Source organism: Thrips palmi, unplaced genomic scaffold (genome assembly GCF_012932325.1).
Source record: "Thrips palmi isolate BJ-2018 unplaced genomic scaffold, TpBJ-2018v1 HiC_scaffold_15, whole genome shotgun sequence".
Classification (NCBI taxonomy): Eukaryota; Metazoa; Arthropoda; class Insecta; order Thysanoptera; family Thripidae; genus Thrips; species Thrips palmi.
Window position 1 is genome coordinate 7,781,366 of NW_023144624.1, and position 18,160 is coordinate 7,799,525.

Here is an 18,160-nt window from a genome sequence, read left to right on the forward strand (position 1 = left end):
GACTGCTCCTGCATTGCTGTCTCAAACTAAAACTACCGGAAACTTTTTTTAAGTGGATCCAGTGGTGAGACTGCTCCAGCAGAAAACTTTCGATATCAGCGCCATCTTTCGGACAGCGGCGGAATATTGTCTTGATGGGCAGCTGTTTTCGACAGTCGGACAAAACGAGTGTTTTTGCATTCATGCCGTGCTCCGCAAGGACTTTATCGTGTTGCATACCCTTTTGATTTACCCCTGCCAAGTGCGTTGAATGGTGAATTCAACGTCAATGGTTTGGCCATTAACACCGGGCCATCGTAACCATCGTTGGATGGCCTTGTCACCCTCATAAATGGGGTTTGGCACACCCCTTGCCGATTGTTGTGAATGGTGAAGGAGGCATTTGACAGGGCGAGGGTTAGAAACTAATGCGATTCGGAGTCTCGTCTCCTGCAAAGTCGCGGTAAAATGGTTTTCGAATCAATCGTAGCGGATCTTCTCAACAAGTATCTGGGAGAATATGTCGAGAACTTGGACCGGTCCCAACTGCAGATTGGCATATGGGGAGGTAAGCACCTGTTTACTATCAGTACTTAGCTGTCTTTCAATAGTTTTCAGTTAGTTTTGCGGTTGTTTGTTGATACATTTCTTATCTTTATAACGATCATGTCAGAGTGTGTCTTACGGTTTTATGATTTTACAAATCCTGTTTATTACATTCTGTATTTTTCACTTGGATGTAACGATATTGTTTATACAGATAATGAGCCTTTTCTTATTTCTCTTTGTCATTTTCTTAGGTGACATCGTACTTCAGAACCTCGTTCTGAAGCAAAGTGCCCTAGATGAGCTAGATCTTCCAGTGCGCACAGTTTATGGTGTTCTTGGTAAGTAGATGTAATGCCTGCTTTTGTGTGGTGTCAGCTCAAAGAAGGTCGTAAAGCATTGGGAAAATTTAGCTGTGCTCGGTGTGTTGATATCGATCAAACTCTTATAGATTATGAGCTCGTTAGTCTAATGTGTTTCTGCTATCACACCAAGGAAAGTACAGGCGCTTTTAGAATGATTTTCGAAGGCACTCAACCAATTTGGAAGGAAGCTGTGCGGGACTCCCACTCCTTCCCTTGTTTTGCATGTTTTTATTTGGTGTGGCACCGTTTGCCCACCACTTGCCCACCGCTGTCCATCCACTGCGTCCTTGACGCGTAGCGGTGTCGTCGGTCGGTCGGCCGGCGCCCGGCCAGGCGTGATGTCATCCCCGTGCTGGGTGTGGGGCCCACACTGTGGGCCACGCGGGGCTACGCAAGCTACGCCACTGGCTCGGACGCCACTGCCCGCTCCCGCTGCGGCTTGCGGCTGGCTACCCGCGTGGCCGGGCCGTGGCAGGGCGTCGCGCCAAGCGGCCGTCGGGCGTGCGGCGTTGGCGCGGAGCGCGGAAGGGGTTTGGTGGGTAGTTTAAAGGGTGGTGTCGGTGGAGAACGCGGAAGAGATGAGCCGCTAGGATGCGCCTGCGGGATGGCACTGGGTGCACTCCACGCAACAGTGGTGCCGCGCAGGCCTCGCGGGGCTCGCGGGGCTGGGTCCGAAGGGGGCGGGGCGGGGCCGTGGTACCTGTCACATTAACACCTGATGGTGCGGGCTAGGGCTAATTTAGGTGCGAGGATCGGTCCTCCTTGCACCTGGGGCGTGGTCGAGGAGTTGAGGTGGCGAGGCGGGACTCTCCCTCGTGCATCTAGTTGCCCCTAGTTGTCTCCAGCTGGGCTGGGGCCTTCCCTGGCCCAATCGAATCACCACACGACACCGGTCGACCAATAGGCCTGTCGCGTCGCTTCATAAGTTCATGGCCCCCAATTCTAGTCGCAAGTGCCAGTCGGCCTGAAAAGATATGAACGCGGGGATGGGGAAAAATGATTGGAAAGTACGACGTAGCAGCCCTTATCGCGAGGTGGGTGCGGCTTCCCTGTCCGTGCGAGAGATTGCATGCAAGCAGTGTGAGGTCCTGCTGGTGTCGCGTTGTGTGGCATGCCATGCACTTTGCGGTTTTCGCCAGGAAGCGGAGCTTAAAGGATTTCCCCCCCGCCCCGGGCCCCTTTCCCCTGGGGCAGCTGTTTCTCCATATAGCCGTCTACTTTACCCTCCCCCTCCTCTTCCACACTCACACTCTCACTCACTCTCACCTTTTCTTTTTCTCTCTTTTCCATTCCCATGACACGCACAACAAAGCACACAGAAAAATGAATCCCCTCTCATTTTACTTTTACAGAGAAGTTGGTTCTGAAAATACCATGGAAGAATTTGTATCGGGACCCTGTGGAGGCTACTGTGGAACGATTGTACTTGCTGGCTGTTCCAAACCAAGAGGTAAAGTACGACCCTGTCAAAGAGGAACGCTGGGCTCAGGATGCAAAGCAGAACCAACTCAACAAAGTGGAAGCAGCAAAGAAGTGGGAGGCCGAAAAAGGTAGAATGAGTCTCGTCAGGCTGTAATTGTTTTATTCAAATTTATTTTCCATAGCTATGTCTAAAATATTCTTTGATTTCAGACTTACTCAAACAAGATGATTCATTTGTGGAAAAACTGTCTACTCAAATTGTTAAAAATGTTCAAGTGAAGATAGGAGAAATTCACATTCGATATGAAGACAGAGTTTCAAGCTTAGGAAGACCATTTGCTCTTGGTGTCACTTTGCACAATTTGTCTGTGCAAACGACTGATGCCAATTGGACCAAGGCAATCAAAGATGAAGCTAGCAAATTCATATTCAAAGAACTTAATTTGGAAGGATTAGCTGTGTACTGGAACTGTGATACAATTTTATACTCTGATAAGCCAGTAACAGAGATGTTGCAGTTGTTTAAAGATGGAATTGCTGCTAAAGAAAGGAAACCTAAAGGCTATGAATACTGTTAGTACCTCATTCATGCAGAACTTGTCCCCAGAAACTGAATGTTAATTATGTTTCTATTCTATTATCTTTTGTTATTTTTATTTTGCAGTGCTTGGACCCATTAACTCATCAGCCAAGCTTCAAATTAACCAAAAACCAGAACAGGATGGCTCTAATTATACCATCCCAAAGCTGCAGCTTAGTCTTGAATTGGAGAAATTGGCCATATGTAAGCAATTTTTGTCTCTTAATTTATTTTTTCACCAAAATTTATTTAAACATTTACCTTGCAATATGGTTTTCAGGTATCAGTAAAAGCCAGTACCGTGATGTCATGCTGTTGCTGGAGTCGATGGACTGGATGACAAGAGCTGCTCCTTACCGAAAGTACCGACCTTTTGTGCCCAGCTATGCAGGACACTATAAAGAATGGTGAGATTGATTGATCACTTCAGAAAAATTGTTTTCTCCTTAACACATTTGTCTTAATCATCAACAATATTTATCTTATCTAGGTGGCACTTTGCATTCAAGTGCATATTGGAAGATGAAGTGAAAAGAAAACAGCGAAACTGGAACTGGAACTTCATGCGAGAGCATCGCAGCCTGTGCAAATCCTATGCTTCAGCCTACAAGCAGAAGCTGACAATGAAGAAAGTTCCTGCTGAATTAACAATTCAGCTGCAGGAAATGGAAAACAAGTTGGATGTATTTAACATTGTTCTCATCAGACAGCGAATTGAAGTTGAGGTGGAAAGGGACCAGGCTGAGGAGGCCAGACAGAAGCAGCAGCGCAAGGGCTGGTTCAGTTCATGGTGGGGCGGTGCAGCTGAAGCTGAGGCAGTTCAACCTGGTTCAGCCGCAGAACTTGGTGAGACTTTCATTCATCTAAACTTTTTACTACTCTGAAGTTGGACTATTTTAATTTCCATAATGTTCTCCTTCCTCTTCAGCCAAAAAAATTGAAGCTGTGATGACCCCTGATGAAAAGGCCAAACTGTATCGTGCCATTGACTATCAAGAAAATACTACACCTGCAATTTATCCCCCTCACTTTGTTGAAAATGTCTTTTCCTTTAAACTGCGTTCACTTGAGATCGAGGTGCGTGATGGTGAGGACAAAGTACGTACCATACTCTCCTCTAGTCTTCAAGAAGTCACTGCACAAGTTGAGCAACGTATGAGTGGGCAAGCATTGAAGTTAGTATCACAATGTTAGTCTATCTGAACAATTTAATCATTCCAGTGTGCTTAATCTCTCTTATTCATTCCTCTCTCAGAGCAATTGTCAAAATATCAAAGTTTGACATGTTAGGCCTGACTCAAGGCACTCTTACACCTCAGCTTGTTTCTTCAAAGTTGCATGAGTCTGATTCAGTTCTTTTGGATGTGATGTTTGAAACTAAACCATTGGATGAGTCTTGTGATCAAAGGCTCAGAGTTAATGCAAGACCTCTCCGGGTGATTTATGATGCTGCAACAGTCAACAGTTTAATGGATTTGTTTAAGCCTCCAGAAACTCCTGCTCTTCAGAACAAGTAAGGACTTCTGCACAGTGGTCTAAGATAGAATGCCAGCTGACCTTGCCTCTTCCTGTCCATTCCTGATAAACCTGGTATATTCCACCAGGGTGTCAGATTTATTGATGATCTTCCCTTATGTCTTGGACCCCCTTTATCCCTCACCATCAGTTTCTCCTGCTCTCTCCACTCCTGTCCGACTCAGTGACAGCTTTGTGTACATGTCTCACTTAAACTTGTGCCTACCTCCTAATTAATCATGGTTTGTTGGAAAATTCTAATTATGCATTTCTTCCCCAGGATTCAGGCTGCAATCCCTGTAGCAATGCCAGCTTTAAAAGAGATGTCAGTTTTGGGTTTGCAGTACGCTGTTGAGCAACACACTGTTCTTGATGTGGTTATGGATATTATGCCCTCACAAATTTTGATTCCTCAAAATGGCATTTATCTGGGGTTCGTTCTATACATATTTGTGTTTCTTTACTACTTTCCTCTTCATATTCGAGTCATTATTTGATAAGAATGCTCTGTTTCCAGGAATGAGAACTTGCTCGTCATTAACTTGGGTCGAATGTCAGTAAGCACTGCCTCAAGGGATACGTTAGCTATGGATGTCAGGAAGATGCACCTTCATGGCAGATCAGAAGATGATATTTTGCAGGAAATGATTTCAAGATCATACACTAAATTTACTTTCATGCTAGAAGACGTCCAGGTTTGATTTAGATGTAGAATTAAATTTAATTTCCTTTGATCGTTTGTCTCTCTTACAAATGGGATGAAATGTTGCAGGTGTTACTTGCCTATGCTGGGGAGAACTGGAAGAGTATTATCCAAGAGCGCAAACGATCTGCTATGCATGTTGTCATGCCTATCACCCTCACTGTAAATTTGCATAAATGTATGGTGACTGATGATCCAAGGTTACCGAAAATGAAATTGTGTGCGGAACTTGGACAGATTGATATTCAACTTCCCGGTAAGAATCATCTTCCTCATGAGCAATTTTATACATTGATTAGACCTTGTTTCTGATTTTATCCTATTTTGTTCCAGAGGACAGAATGTTATGTTTAATAAATTTACCAAACTCAATACCATTCAACGATGCCGAGCCCAGCCCACTAGGAGCTACTGTAAGCTGAATATTACTTCTTCACTTGTTACTAGGTTTGGAATTTTAAAAAATAAATTGTTTGTTCCAGGATAATGCTTCCCACAGTTCACAATTGTCTTTGTTCCGTGCCATGGATGTGGATACTGCTCGTGCTAAGGGTTTACAGCTACCAAAATTAGAGAAACCTATTGAATCTCAACCAATTATGCAAGTAATTGAGCTTGAGGCCAAATTTGTGTTGGATAGTAGGTTCTTTATATTTTAAAACAAAGTTAATTCATTTTTTATTTTGTATCTTTACATCCATGGACTTGTTTTCCTTTTGTTTGCAGTGCTCAAAGTGACAGTTTATGAGCAGAAGAAGGGCTCCTCAAAGGACAAAGCCAGAGACGATTTGGATAACTTTGATCCCCTGATTACATTCCGTTTGCTTTCCTTAGAAACTGAATGTGTTCAGCGTACATTTGATACCAATCTGTACCTTTCAATTGGCGGAATTGATCTGAAGCAACGCTATGATGGTGCTGACATTGATGCCATCGGTACTCCAATGACTTCAGGCCAGGATCAGTACTTGTTCACAGTACGTTTTACTCAGGTATGTGCTCTGCAAGACTCCAGGAGTATGCTACAAAACATGTACTTGTGCCTACTCAATCAGACATAATTGTATTGTTAACGATTTCTCTTATTCAGGTTGATAAGAAGTCTCCTGAACTCCGAACAACACATCAATCTGTGCTAAAACTGCTACAAGCCAATTTTTCAAAGCTTAATGTCCTCATTCACCAAGAAGCGACTTTACAACTCATAGCATTTGCCAACCATGTACAGGTATGTCATCTTCTACTCAGGCTTCACTTTTTTATGATTATCTGGTTTAATGCAAATCCTTCCCTCTTATTTTCACACACACACAGAGCTCATTGGATTCTGCAGTCTCCCCTCAAGGCTCTCGCACTGCAACAGCTGGGCGCAAAGAAAAAAATCTTCCTACCATTATGGAAGAGGAAGGTGGTGCTCCAACAAAATCTAAGCCAGGTACTGTTTGTTTTTCTTTCTTTGAAGGAGTACTTCATTGTCTTGTATCTTTTTTAATGAAACAAATTTTAATGCAGTGGCTAAACGCAAGAAAAAACGTCAAGTCTCGTCAACTATCGATTTAAAAATAGTTGCTGAAATGCAAAGTGTCTGCATTCAAATTGAAACTAAAGCAAGACCATTAACTTCCATGATGGTTCAAGGCTTAGTGTTTGGGGCAGAAATGCGGAAAACTCAAACTGAAATTTCAACAAGCATCAAAGACTTTGTTATGCTGGATCTCAACCCAGCCACATTACATAAAAAGGTAAGAACAGTACTTCCTATTCTGTGGATGTTATTTTGTTAGTAAGCGTCTCAACTTATTTTTCATCTTGCATCATTTACCTTGTAGATTCTGTCTATCGTTGATGAAGAAGCTCTGTCAGCTCATGTTGTTATGTATGATACTTCTAAAGCAGATGACATTGATGCTATAGATATGACAGTGAAGGTTCAAATGGCCTGTCTGCACGTGGTTTTCCTCAATTGGTTTGTGTCCTCCTTGTTGGTAAGTAACTTTATCCCTACTTCCTCTTTATTTTCAGTTTTAGTTTGCTCTTTTTAAATTTTTGTGGGTGTTTTTTCTTGAAGGAGTTTTCTGCCTATTAATGCATCTGTTGTCAGCTTGTCTTATTATTATTATTATTATTATTTTTTCACAGTCATTTCTGAATAACTTTCAAGCTGCTCAAGCAGCTGTTTACGAAGCATCAGCTGCTGCGGCAGCTGTTGCTAAACAAAATGCCAAGGAAGCTTACACAAAGGCCACAAGAATGTCTTTAGATATTGAATTGAAGGCAAGTAGAGCGGTACTTAATCTTTGTTGCTCCTTTTTTCTCATGACTTTATTTAACTCCTTTCTTTGTTTTCCCCTTGTATAGGCTCCTATAGTAGTTGTTCCTGTGAATTCTCAAAGTTTTGATGCCTTACTGATGGACTTTGGTCGTCTCACCATCAAGAACTCTTTCCAAAATGTTGAAGTACAGAAACAATATCCTGCTGTGCTTGATAAAATACAGCTGGGACTAGTAAACGTCAAAATGTCCAGGTAATTCTTAAAGAAATGCTTCATTTTATGAAATAGTTTTTTGTTTTTTTTAATTCAGAAGATTATCTGCAAATAATGTTTGTCTACTTGTAGAGTCCGCCTTCACAAAGAGAATCACGAGGTCCTGAATGAGCGAATGCTGCTCCAGCCTATCAGTTTTACTCTTTCAGTAACACGCAATCTTTCCTCTTCATGGTATAATGAATCACCTGATCTTGATTTGTCAGGAAAGATAAATTCTATAAACGTAAGTGCAACACTTTTTTTGTGCTATGTATAATTTGTCCTATTTAATCGATTTTCCTCAATATGTCAATGCAGCTGTCAATGACCCAAGCTGACTATCGAATGCTTATGCAAGCTCTTTCTGAAAATATGAGTGAGGGTTCGTCTGAGTTGCCTGGACAATCAGCTCCAGATCCAGTGGAGACCAAAGTTTTACTCCCCACTTCCAAAACCTCCTTTAGTACTTTACCTGGAACTCAACTTTTACCAGTGAAGGACCAAAGTTCAGAATCTGCCAAGAAGGTTCATGTATTCATGGTCTTTAGATTCACTATGGACAGCTTGATTATAAACTTGTATTCCGGTGGTTCAAACAATGTGAGTTCAGAAAAATTGCAAATACCAATATGTCGTTTTCTTTTTAAATTAATTTTACATAAATTTTTATCTCTTTTTTTTCTTTTATGTTCCTGAGCAGCTGGAAAAAGTACCTGTGGAGAGACCTGAACAGGGTCTAGCTTGCTTTACTCTGTATGTGCTTGCATTGAAAGGTCAAATGTTGTCAGACAACTCTTTGAGCACATCAGTACGCCTAGTAGATTGCCTACTGGACGATACACGGGTCGGACGAGAGGGTAAAATAACAAGGTTAATGGAAAGCAAGGCTCTCCTTCCATCGGACATGTCTCAGACAGTACTCTCGCCCACATCTGAGGCTGCTAAGAGAACCATGTTGGATGTAACAGTTCGTATGAAACCAAATGACATGTTTGGTAAGAAAGAACTTCTTGTACTGTTAAAAATTTGTTACCCTTATAATTTGTGAGTAATTTTAACCTTTTTTAAATTATTTATTTTCAGTTGATGTCCGCATTTTTAGTTTCAATCTCATAGTCAGCATTGACTATCTCCTGAAAATTAGCAACTTTTTTGTGGGAGCAGATGCTAAGCCAAAGTCAGTAGCTCAAGTTCCTTCTAAAAGTACGGGCAATCAGTAACATCAAGTGCTCCCTCTCGCACAGCTTTAGCTGTTCCATCATCTGAAAGTGCAAGAGACTTGGAGAAACATTCCCAAACAGTGATGACTATAAATCTTAAACTGGAGAAACCAGACATTTTACTAGTTGAAGCCATGGATGATTTGGATACAAATGCCTTGGTTTTGAATGTAAGATATTTAGTTCATTTAGGGTTTTAATTAGATTCTAAAAATATTTCTGTCTAATTTAATTCATATTTTTTTTCTAGTGTGAGCTGGCATTTAATCTCCGTCAAGAAGGGGAGGAGATGAAGATTAAGGGAGCTCTTGAAGAGTTACAGATTTTTACATGTTGTTTCAACAAGCGTGCTGATACTAAATCACCAGTTCTGCAGCCTGTAAGAATTGATGTGGATGGTTCAACCAAACCGGGACAAGGTCTTCACATGGAAGTCATTTCCTCTGACATCCGTATAGCAGTCACTCCAGGCACTTTAGAACTGCTCAACCGTTGCCAAGCAACACTCACAGCCAAACATGGTCCAGATGAAGATGAATCCATGGCAGAATCTGATTATTCTAATATCTGGGAGACAAAGTCCTTTGAAGACAGCCAATTTTGGTTCCTGAAAACAGAAATGGCTCAAGATGCCATGGCCGCGTTGACTGATGCTTCTCAGCCAGAACCTTTAGAAGCATCACCAGTGACACCTCTTTCAGAGTTGGTAATTGTCACCATGCCATCCATAGTAGTAACTGTTGAAGCCGGTGTTGGCAACAAAACCATGCCTATGATTTTGCTTGAGACAAGCTTCCAAGGCTTTATTCGAGACTTCAGTTCACTCCTCCACATTGAGAGCAGCCTCAACGTTCAAATGTGGTATGTATGAGAGAGGTTTTTTTTAGCGTACTTTGTAGCATTTCATTTACAAAATTGTTTCTTCATTTTTGTTACTGAAGGTATTACAACAGCAGATTGGCTTTATGGGAACCTTTGATTGAACCAGTGGAGAGTCATCATGGAGGTCAGGTTGTTCATGTCCCATGGGAGCTCAAGATGGAAGTTGAATTTAATGATTTGAATGCTCCAGCTGGATCATTTGAAGACTCCACTTTGAGTACTGAAACAGAAATTGAAGCTCTCCAAATGCAACCGTTAATGAATGTGTCCATCTCTTCAAAGGAGAATTTGGAAATAACAGTCACTAAAACGAGCTTGGATGTAATCAGCACTTTGGGAGAGGGTTTCAAGACAGCAATGAAAGATGGGCTACCTAAAATCGGCTCTCTAAGTGCCGCTCCTTACAAAGTTCTTAATTTTACTGGTTTACCGGTGGAGCTCAACTTGGGATCAAGCAGTTTGAAGGTAATTATATGCTTTTGTTACTTTATCATTGTTTTCAACTTCTTCTCTAAGTTTCACTGGGTCCCTCCACCCATTCAAGCGCATCTATCCATCCACACACATTCCCGGTCCGCCTGAATCCCTTGACAGTCCTGTGCTTTATTGTGGTTGCTCAGACTCATCCATGTCTGCCCCCGCTCAGGTGTGCTTATACTGGGGTTTGTTATCCTGAGCAACCTCATGCCAAGAAAACCTAAACCTGCAGGACATTTATATTTCTGTCTCTTTCCCACAGCTTGCTAATCAATTGGAAAGTGAAGAGGGCATTGCTACTGTTGATTTAGAAAGTGTTGAGCTGGAGCTTAAAGAAGGAGCTAATAGGAGAGATGCTTTGGCTCTAAAGAGCAGCAGTGGTGGTATTGTACAAGAGAGGGTCCTACGGATTAGCGTCCCTGAAAAGAAGGCAAATTTGGAACTACCAGTCAACCGTGCAGACAAACGTTATTTCTCCCTTCAGCAAAAGGGAGATACCAACCCCTTGCAATGGGGTCTTGTGTCAGATGTTCAAGTTGAAGACGGAGGTTTCATAGTTTCACTCCGCAGCATCATTCAGGTAAGTGTTTGCTGTTGCTGCTAAGCAGTTACTGTTTCTAGTACAAAGCTGCATTCGTCTGTACCCTGCTTTTATTTTTGATGCACAGGTTCACAATCATTTCAATGTGGGGGTGAATGTCTATTACATGACAGCCCGTGGAAATGAGGTAGAAAGTATTGGTGTTGTTGAACCCGGAAAGAAGATTAATTTGCCTCTAAAAGCAGTCTATACTCCAACAAGTGAACTATTTTTCAGCGTGGATGGGTAATTTTTTTTCCCTTCATTCATTTATTTTTGGCATTATTACTTTTATTGATGTTCCAATCTTTTTCATGTTTCTTTTCAGCCACTCTGTGTCAGTTCAGCCTTTTGTGTGGCGTGATTTACAGAAGACATTAGGGATGACAACTCTCCTACAGTGCGACCCAAAATCAAAAGAAGAAATGGAACCATTTTTCATCAAGGTTGTAAAGGAGCTGTTCTGTAGGTTTTACTTTAAGTTATGTTTTAGTTCTTTAACTCAACTGACTTCTTTTTTCGTTAAGGCTGTTGGAGAGATGGAACAAATATTTTATGAAAACACATCCCGTCACACTATGGCAAGCACTTGCTATAATGTGCATCTTCGTCCAGCTGTGATTTTGAAGAATTTCCTACCCATTGACCTTGTCTGTCAACTGCAGGGAGCAGCTGATGAAAAGCCTTTAAAAGCTGGAGGACGTATGCAAATTCCTACTGCTGAACCAGGAAACTTCACTGTTGTCCTGAGGGTAAATTTTTGTGACAAGAATAAATATTGTTATTTATTAATATTTCTTCTGTCTCTTAACAAAATTCTTCACTTTCATCATTTCAGATTCCAAATTACTTGGAAAAGGAATGGTCTTGTAAAAACCCTATTAAAGCTAATCCATCGGAATTTACTGTGTGGGTCTTTGACTCTTATGACAGCACTGAAAAAGTATGCCTAGATCTTGGTGTTCATACGGTCATGAAAAATGGTTCAATGGTGATGGCTATTTATGCACCTTTCTGGATGCTCAACAAAACTGGACTTATGCTCTCCTACCGTGTAAGTATCAATTTTGTCCTGGAATGTGAATGTCTTACTCTAGCCCCTTTAGCTACAAACTTTCTTCCTTGTGAAGTAGGGTCCTGCATGTGCCTGCATTTAAAACTTCTGTACCATGTGGTTCCTGAGTTATTCCTTTCTTTCCTCCCTTTGTTTTCATTCCCCTTGAACAATCCAGAAGCGAAGAAAGCCCAGAAAAAAGGTAAAATGTTGTGGTGGAGTGCTTGCTTCTCTAGTGTCCCCTCAGTGAAAAAAATGAAAAAGAGTTTTATGTTGTTAACTTTCTTATCTTGTTGTGAGTGAGCATCATTTGTTACTGTCACTGCTGTTTTCTAATTTTTTTATTTTTCCCTCTATGTTACAGCCTGCTGAAGAAACTGGAAATGTTGTTTATCACCCTGCTAACTTCAAGGGACCAGTTCTGTTGTCATATCGGGCGCGTGACCTGCATAGCAAGAAAAAGGCTTCTCTCAAAATCGAAGATGGGGAATGGAGCACTAACTTCCCTCTTGATGTGGCTGGCAGTTCGGGCCTTGTTAGCTGTAAAGTGGATGGAGTCATGTATCAAATTGGAGTTCACATCCAGCTCAACTCGAATTCCTTAACCAAACAAGTTACATTCACACCCTATTATATCCTGGTAAACAATGCTCCGTTTGCCATTGAGTGCCGTGAGGCAGATAGGCCGAATGACCAATGGATCAAGGTAAGACTACATACCTAATTTTTGAACTTATTTTTGTGTTGTTCTCTTTTAACAATATTTATTTTTGATGAAGGTTGAACCTGGTGCGTGCAATCCATTCTGGCCCAAAAGCGCCTCTAATGAAGAAGGTCTCCGTGTAAGGGTTGCTGGAACCACAGAGATGTCGGGCTCATTCTCTTACAGCACAGTTTATACAGTGCTACTGAGGCTGGACAACAAGTATGGTGGCCTAAATGTAGATGTACAAATGACTGAAGGTGGAGTCTATGTTTCCTTCACTGCATATGAGCCTGGACTCGCTCCTGCTCTTGTGATAAATCATACCTCTGAAATAATAAAGATTTGGGAGTCTGGTTCTGGCTACATGAGAAAGCTGGAAGCAAGACAAATGGTCTTATTTGCTTGGGAGAAACCATCAGGTGAACGGTCTCTTTGCTGGAGCTGCAGTAAATCCAAGGAATTGAGTGATAGTTTGCGCAAGGATGGCATAGGTGAATTCCATCCTCATCAAGGAGTTAAGTTGTACTGGGTGAGCTTTTTGGATGGTATACAGAGAGTCCTGCTCTTCACCCCTGAGGCTGCTGTGGCCAGAGATGCTCAGTCAGCGGGCGAATTAGAAGTACCGACCATGGCGGTGAGCATATCTATCCATGGATTGGGTCTGTCTCTCGTGAATAGCCTTTGCCAACAAGAACTTGTGTACATAGGAATAGCAAGGTTTGTTTTTATTATCTGAGACACAACATTGTGTATGCAATACCTGATTCTCATAGAGTTTAAATGTATTTATGCAGCTCTGGAGTTATTTGGGAAACAAGAAAAATCAATGGATCACGTTTCAAGCAACTTACCATGGCTGATGGACTACTAATGGAAGAAGCCTGGGAAAGATATAACCGAGAATTGCAAATAGGAAACTCTGTCAATCCACGTGTTAAAGTTGGAAAGTATGAGGTAACGTTACAACTATGTCATGATAATTTCTTTGTCTATCATGGCTTCATCTCAAAATTTCTCTCATGTTTATTTGTGTTGCTACACTGAACTTATTTAAAAAAATGGAATGTAATTTTGAGTTTCTCTTTGTCTTGAAGGTTGATTTTGAGAAAGAAGAAATACTGATTCCTTCTAAAAGAATACTGCGCCGCTCTTTCCAAACTGGTTTATGGATTCAGCGTAAGGTGTCAGCACATCAGGAGCAGCTTCATGTTAAAGTCAACCGTCTTCAAATTGACAATCAAATGGCTGATTGTATATTCCCAGTTGTCCTTGCTCCTGTTCCGCCTCCTAGAAGCGTAGCAGCGACCAGTGGTGAGTCTGTCTCTTCTTTCCGTCTCGTCAATCAACATAATAAATTTTAATTTCCTTAATGTTAATTATTTCTATTTTTAGTTCTGAAACCATATATTGAAATGAGTATTGTCAAAAGACTAACTGAGCACAGCCCTGTTCAGCAGTACAAGTACTACAAAGCATTGGTGCAAGAATTCCATGTGAAGGTTGACATCGGGTTTTTGAATGCCATCCTGGCTTTCTTTGAAGCTGAAGAAGTCTCAGATGCTGATGAGGTACGCATACAAGTTATTAATTCAGAGATTTACTTTCCATTAGGCATGAGACTTGTGGATGGTTAATTTTATTTCCCTAACTTTCAGGTGAAGACTTTCTCATATGACATGAGGGCTGTCGAAGAACCTCTTATGTCACATGTTGCTCTCCAATCATCTGCTGAGCAAAAGAACTTCTATGATCTTCTTCACTTTTCTCCACTGAAGGTTTGCTTCATGCTCTAGTTCGTTTTCCAATTTAATGTTTCTTCCCAAAATAACAAAATTTATCTCGAAATTTCAGATACATGTCAGCTTTTCACTCGGCGACGGTGCCAGCTCTCAAAACTTACCCAGAGTTTTGAGTGTGCTAATGCAAAGCTTGGGGGTTACCTTAACAGACATGAATGATGTTGTCTTCAAGTGAGTCCACCCCTTGTCTTAAGATTTTTTATTCAACTTTTCCTGTTTGTTTATTGTTTTTTTCTTTTTCTGCATAAAAGGTTAGCCTACTTGGAGAGGCAATATGTTTTCCTTACCCAAGCTCAACTACAATCTGAAGCAACTATGCATTATACTGGCCAACTTTTGAAGCAGCTGTATGTACTGGTTCTAGGCCTGGATGTTATTGGCAATCCATTTGGTCTTGTTGTTGGCTTAACAAAGGGAGTTGAGGATTTGTTCTATGAACCTTTCCAGGTATTGTGTTCATGCATTTAAAACTGAAAGTAGTCTCAGTGGTCTCATGCTCTTTTTTTCATAGTTAATGTCGTTTTTCTAGGGTGCAATCCAAGGCCCAGGAGAGTTTGCTGAGGGCCTTATTCTAGGAGTTCGCAGCTTGTTTGGCCACACAGTCGGTGGTGCCGCTGGAGCTGCTTCTCGCATTACCGGCACTATCGGCAAAGGCCTGGCAGCGTTGACTTTTGACAAAGATTACATCAAGAAAAGACGTGAGAATTTAAACAAGAGGCCAGCCAATCTTCAGACGGGTTTGGCTCAAAGTGGAAAAGGACTCGTAATGGTATGCACATTTTAACAAGCTATATAATGTGTCGTGAACTATGATTGTTGCTCTACAACCTGTTTTCAATTAGGGAGTGGTGGACGGAGTGACTGGGGTCTTTACCAAGCCAATATCAGGAGCAAAGGAAGAAGGTGTAGAAGGTTTCTTCAAAGGAGTAGGGAAGGGAGTGGCTGGACTTCTAACTCGCCCAACTGCAGGAATTGTGGACTTTGCTAGTGGATCACTCAGTGCTGTTAAACGGTTTGTTTCTCTTGATTTATTTAAACTGATTATTGCTGGTACATACATCAGTGTTATTTCAAATTATTAACTTCTATTGTTTTAGAGCTACTGAGATGACTGATGAAGTTGTGCGTCTGAGACCACCACGGTATTTCCAGCCCGATGGTTTAGTTCGCCCATACATTCGTCATGAAGCTGAAGGAAACAAGATATTGCAGGTATGTTATTTGGCATGAACATGCACCTCTTCTCTCATCCTTGATTTAAAAATTTCATTTTTGTTCTAGGAATTGGAGAAGGGTCGTTACAATACAACAGATGCATACATATACCATATTGCTATGACACGCTCTGGCAAAGAAATCCTTTTATTAACTGATAAGCGAGTTGCGTATCTGAAAAGTAATGACATCTTCGGTGGATGGCAGGTTTGTGTCATAATTAATTTGCCTTGGAGACCTCAAACTTTTGTTACAATGGCTTTAGCATTGTGATTTTTGTTTGTTTTTGTAAGGTTGATTGGACGTACACTTGGTCTGCTATGACAGAGGCTCCCAAAGAGACCTCTGATGGAATACATATCAGTACTGGAGAGCACAAGAAGAAAGCCTTTGGTCTCTTTGGTGGTTCCGAAAATGGCAAGCTAGTTCTTATTCCAGATAAGGTCCAGCGCCAGGTAAAGTCTTGAATAAATAAGTAGTAGTGTGCCTTAATTCCAGTTGTAAGTTGTTAGTGACACCTTATTTTACGTACTTTGCAGTGGATTCTCAAGAGGATGATAGACCTTCACCGCAGAAGTACCTAGTATTGGTGTCAGCTGTCACCGCATGAGCTGTGCAGCTGGTTTCCCTGTGTTTAATTGCATATGATTTGCCAAAGCAGAAAAACTTTGTTGTATCAGTATCTCTCTTCTTTGTCTCCAGTTTAGAATTTGACAATATTTCTAATTATAGGTTTGTAAAAGACCAGCTTGTTACCAGTTCAATGTATTTTTATTTTTGGCTTTTTGGGGATTATATGTTTAACATTGGTCAAAGTCTCACTCATATAAAACTTCGTCTGTGTCAAGCTTAAAGCGCACAAACTTCCAAGTTTTAATGGTTCAGAGGTGTATTTTCTATACGATCCTGATTTTCTTCTCATTGTGTACCAATATTAATCACAGCCACAAACTACAGAGTGATAGTTTTTCAGAGTCTGTACTTAATGATAGTGTCTGAAATGTGAGAGGCATTGTTGCCCTTGTCATTCATTAACTATCAGTTTGATATTAATTATTGAAGTGGTTGTTTGCTGAAACTTTGTACCTTTATCTAGTCATATTTAGATCTTTTTTCTTGTTAATGTTTTCCACTACAACTGTTTAATCTATTTCATACATACTAAAATATTGTGAAACAACGACCACATGTTTGCTCTTTCATTTTGAAAGAATTCTCAAACAGCATTTTTAAAATGGTTCATGTGATGTTGTGTAGTAGGTGCATATGTTCATGTTGACTTTCCCGGTTTTGTTCTTGTGATTTTATGGTGCCTATCACTAACGAGAACTGCTTGTGCCTCATTGTGTTTATTTTTGTATCTTGTCATTAACTGGGTATCACAATTTGGGTAATGTAGATTCTAGATTTAATGGTGTTGCTTATTTTATCAAAATGTCAATATAAATAGATTTTTTATTCCAGGCAACAGATTGATTGCACCATGCCTTTTTTATGAAGGGTTCTTGTCTGGGATACTCTATTTTGTCATTGTGCGTCTACTGCTCTATCTCTGGTTAGCTAACATACCAAGAACTGGAACTTGTGAGCCAAACTGTGTTTCTTGCTGAAAAGACATTATCTTTCTTGATCTTTGTATCAATAAGTCTGTAATCGAATTTTACTTTTATTTGTTGAGATGCATTCTCTATTGTGTGGGTCTACTTTTAGTCAGACCATTTGTGTCTTTGAGGATTCACAGGGTAGTAAATGGACCTCTTGAATTACAGTGAGTTCTTGTTACTATGTTTTCTTGTTCAGTTTGTTTGTTGCTTTTATTGTGTGCATGATCGTGTGTGTATGGGAATGCTTACTAAAATTTGTCTGTTTTTAAAAACCAGTGATCTATATACCATTGTCTTATGCTCTTTTTATACAAATAAAGAAATAACAAAGTTTCTGAAATTGTTACTGATTTCTTCCTGTGGGTTTTCCTTGTTTTAACAAAGAGCATAGTCAAAAGAAAGAAACACAAGGCGCGAAGGACTCTAACACGGGACTGGGCCCACGCGTTCGGCCGTGTCAACATGTTGACGATGTTGATGTGGCGCGAGTCCAGGCTGCTGACGGTAAACTGCTCACACGTACAAATTATTTGTCGCCCGCGAGGCGAGGGCTTGCCTTGGCCCGTGATCGTGAAACTTGCCTACAGTCGCCAAGTTACAAAGGTTGTGCGCAGGGAAAATTAGTGCCGTGTCGCTCCAGCAGCACAGCAGCCAACAAACGCCATTTAACTTTTTCTCACGAGAATGACATATACCAAATACCCATAAATTTCGAGATCATTTTGACCCACTTCCAAACGCAAAACTGTCACACGAGTTTTATCTGAAATCGAAGTACACACATAAACACAGCTGCAGTTCCAATAGATTGCTGGGCCTTCCCTCCCGACGGGCCGACGCGACGCGCGTCACCAGAGTTGCCTCACCCGCACTTCCCATCGTTCCGGAAACAGTCCCCGAGCGCTCCCGAACGCGCCCCACGCATGACTCTAGTAAACAGAACGGCGGCGGAGAAAATAATGGATGGGATGACGACACGACGGAC

General features: G+C 41.3%; 1 protein-coding gene across 1 annotated transcript; it reads left to right on the top strand.

Annotated features, from left to right (window-relative positions):
• The first annotated feature begins 125 nt into the window (after window positions 1–125).
• LOC117641599 (vacuolar protein sorting-associated protein 13-like) lies at window positions 126–17,508 on the top strand. Its single transcript, XM_034379063.1, is given in 47 exon segments — window positions 126–547; window positions 780–866; window positions 2,243–2,440; window positions 2,523–2,885; window positions 2,977–3,096; window positions 3,173–3,299; window positions 3,383–3,738; window positions 3,821–4,067; window positions 4,148–4,405; window positions 4,688–4,840; window positions 4,925–5,102; window positions 5,180–5,366; window positions 5,444–5,523; window positions 5,593–5,749; window positions 5,837–6,102; window positions 6,201–6,338; window positions 6,425–6,545; window positions 6,623–6,852; window positions 6,940–7,095; window positions 7,250–7,384; window positions 7,469–7,635; window positions 7,729–7,882; window positions 7,957–8,238; window positions 8,339–8,633; window positions 8,722–8,844; window positions 8,847–9,028; window positions 9,109–9,719; window positions 9,800–10,205; window positions 10,480–10,797; window positions 10,886–11,043; window positions 11,126–11,243; window positions 11,325–11,549; window positions 11,636–11,851; window positions 12,216–12,557; window positions 12,631–13,274; window positions 13,352–13,511; window positions 13,652–13,868; window positions 13,950–14,125; window positions 14,213–14,332; window positions 14,409–14,527; window positions 14,608–14,803; window positions 14,886–15,125; window positions 15,199–15,368; window positions 15,454–15,568; window positions 15,638–15,778; window positions 15,865–16,026; window positions 16,111–17,508. Coding segments are annotated over 47 exon segments (9,759 nt in total). The 5' UTR covers window positions 126–447; the 3' UTR covers window positions 16,156–17,508.
• The last annotated feature ends 652 nt before the right edge of the window (window positions 17,509–18,160 follow it).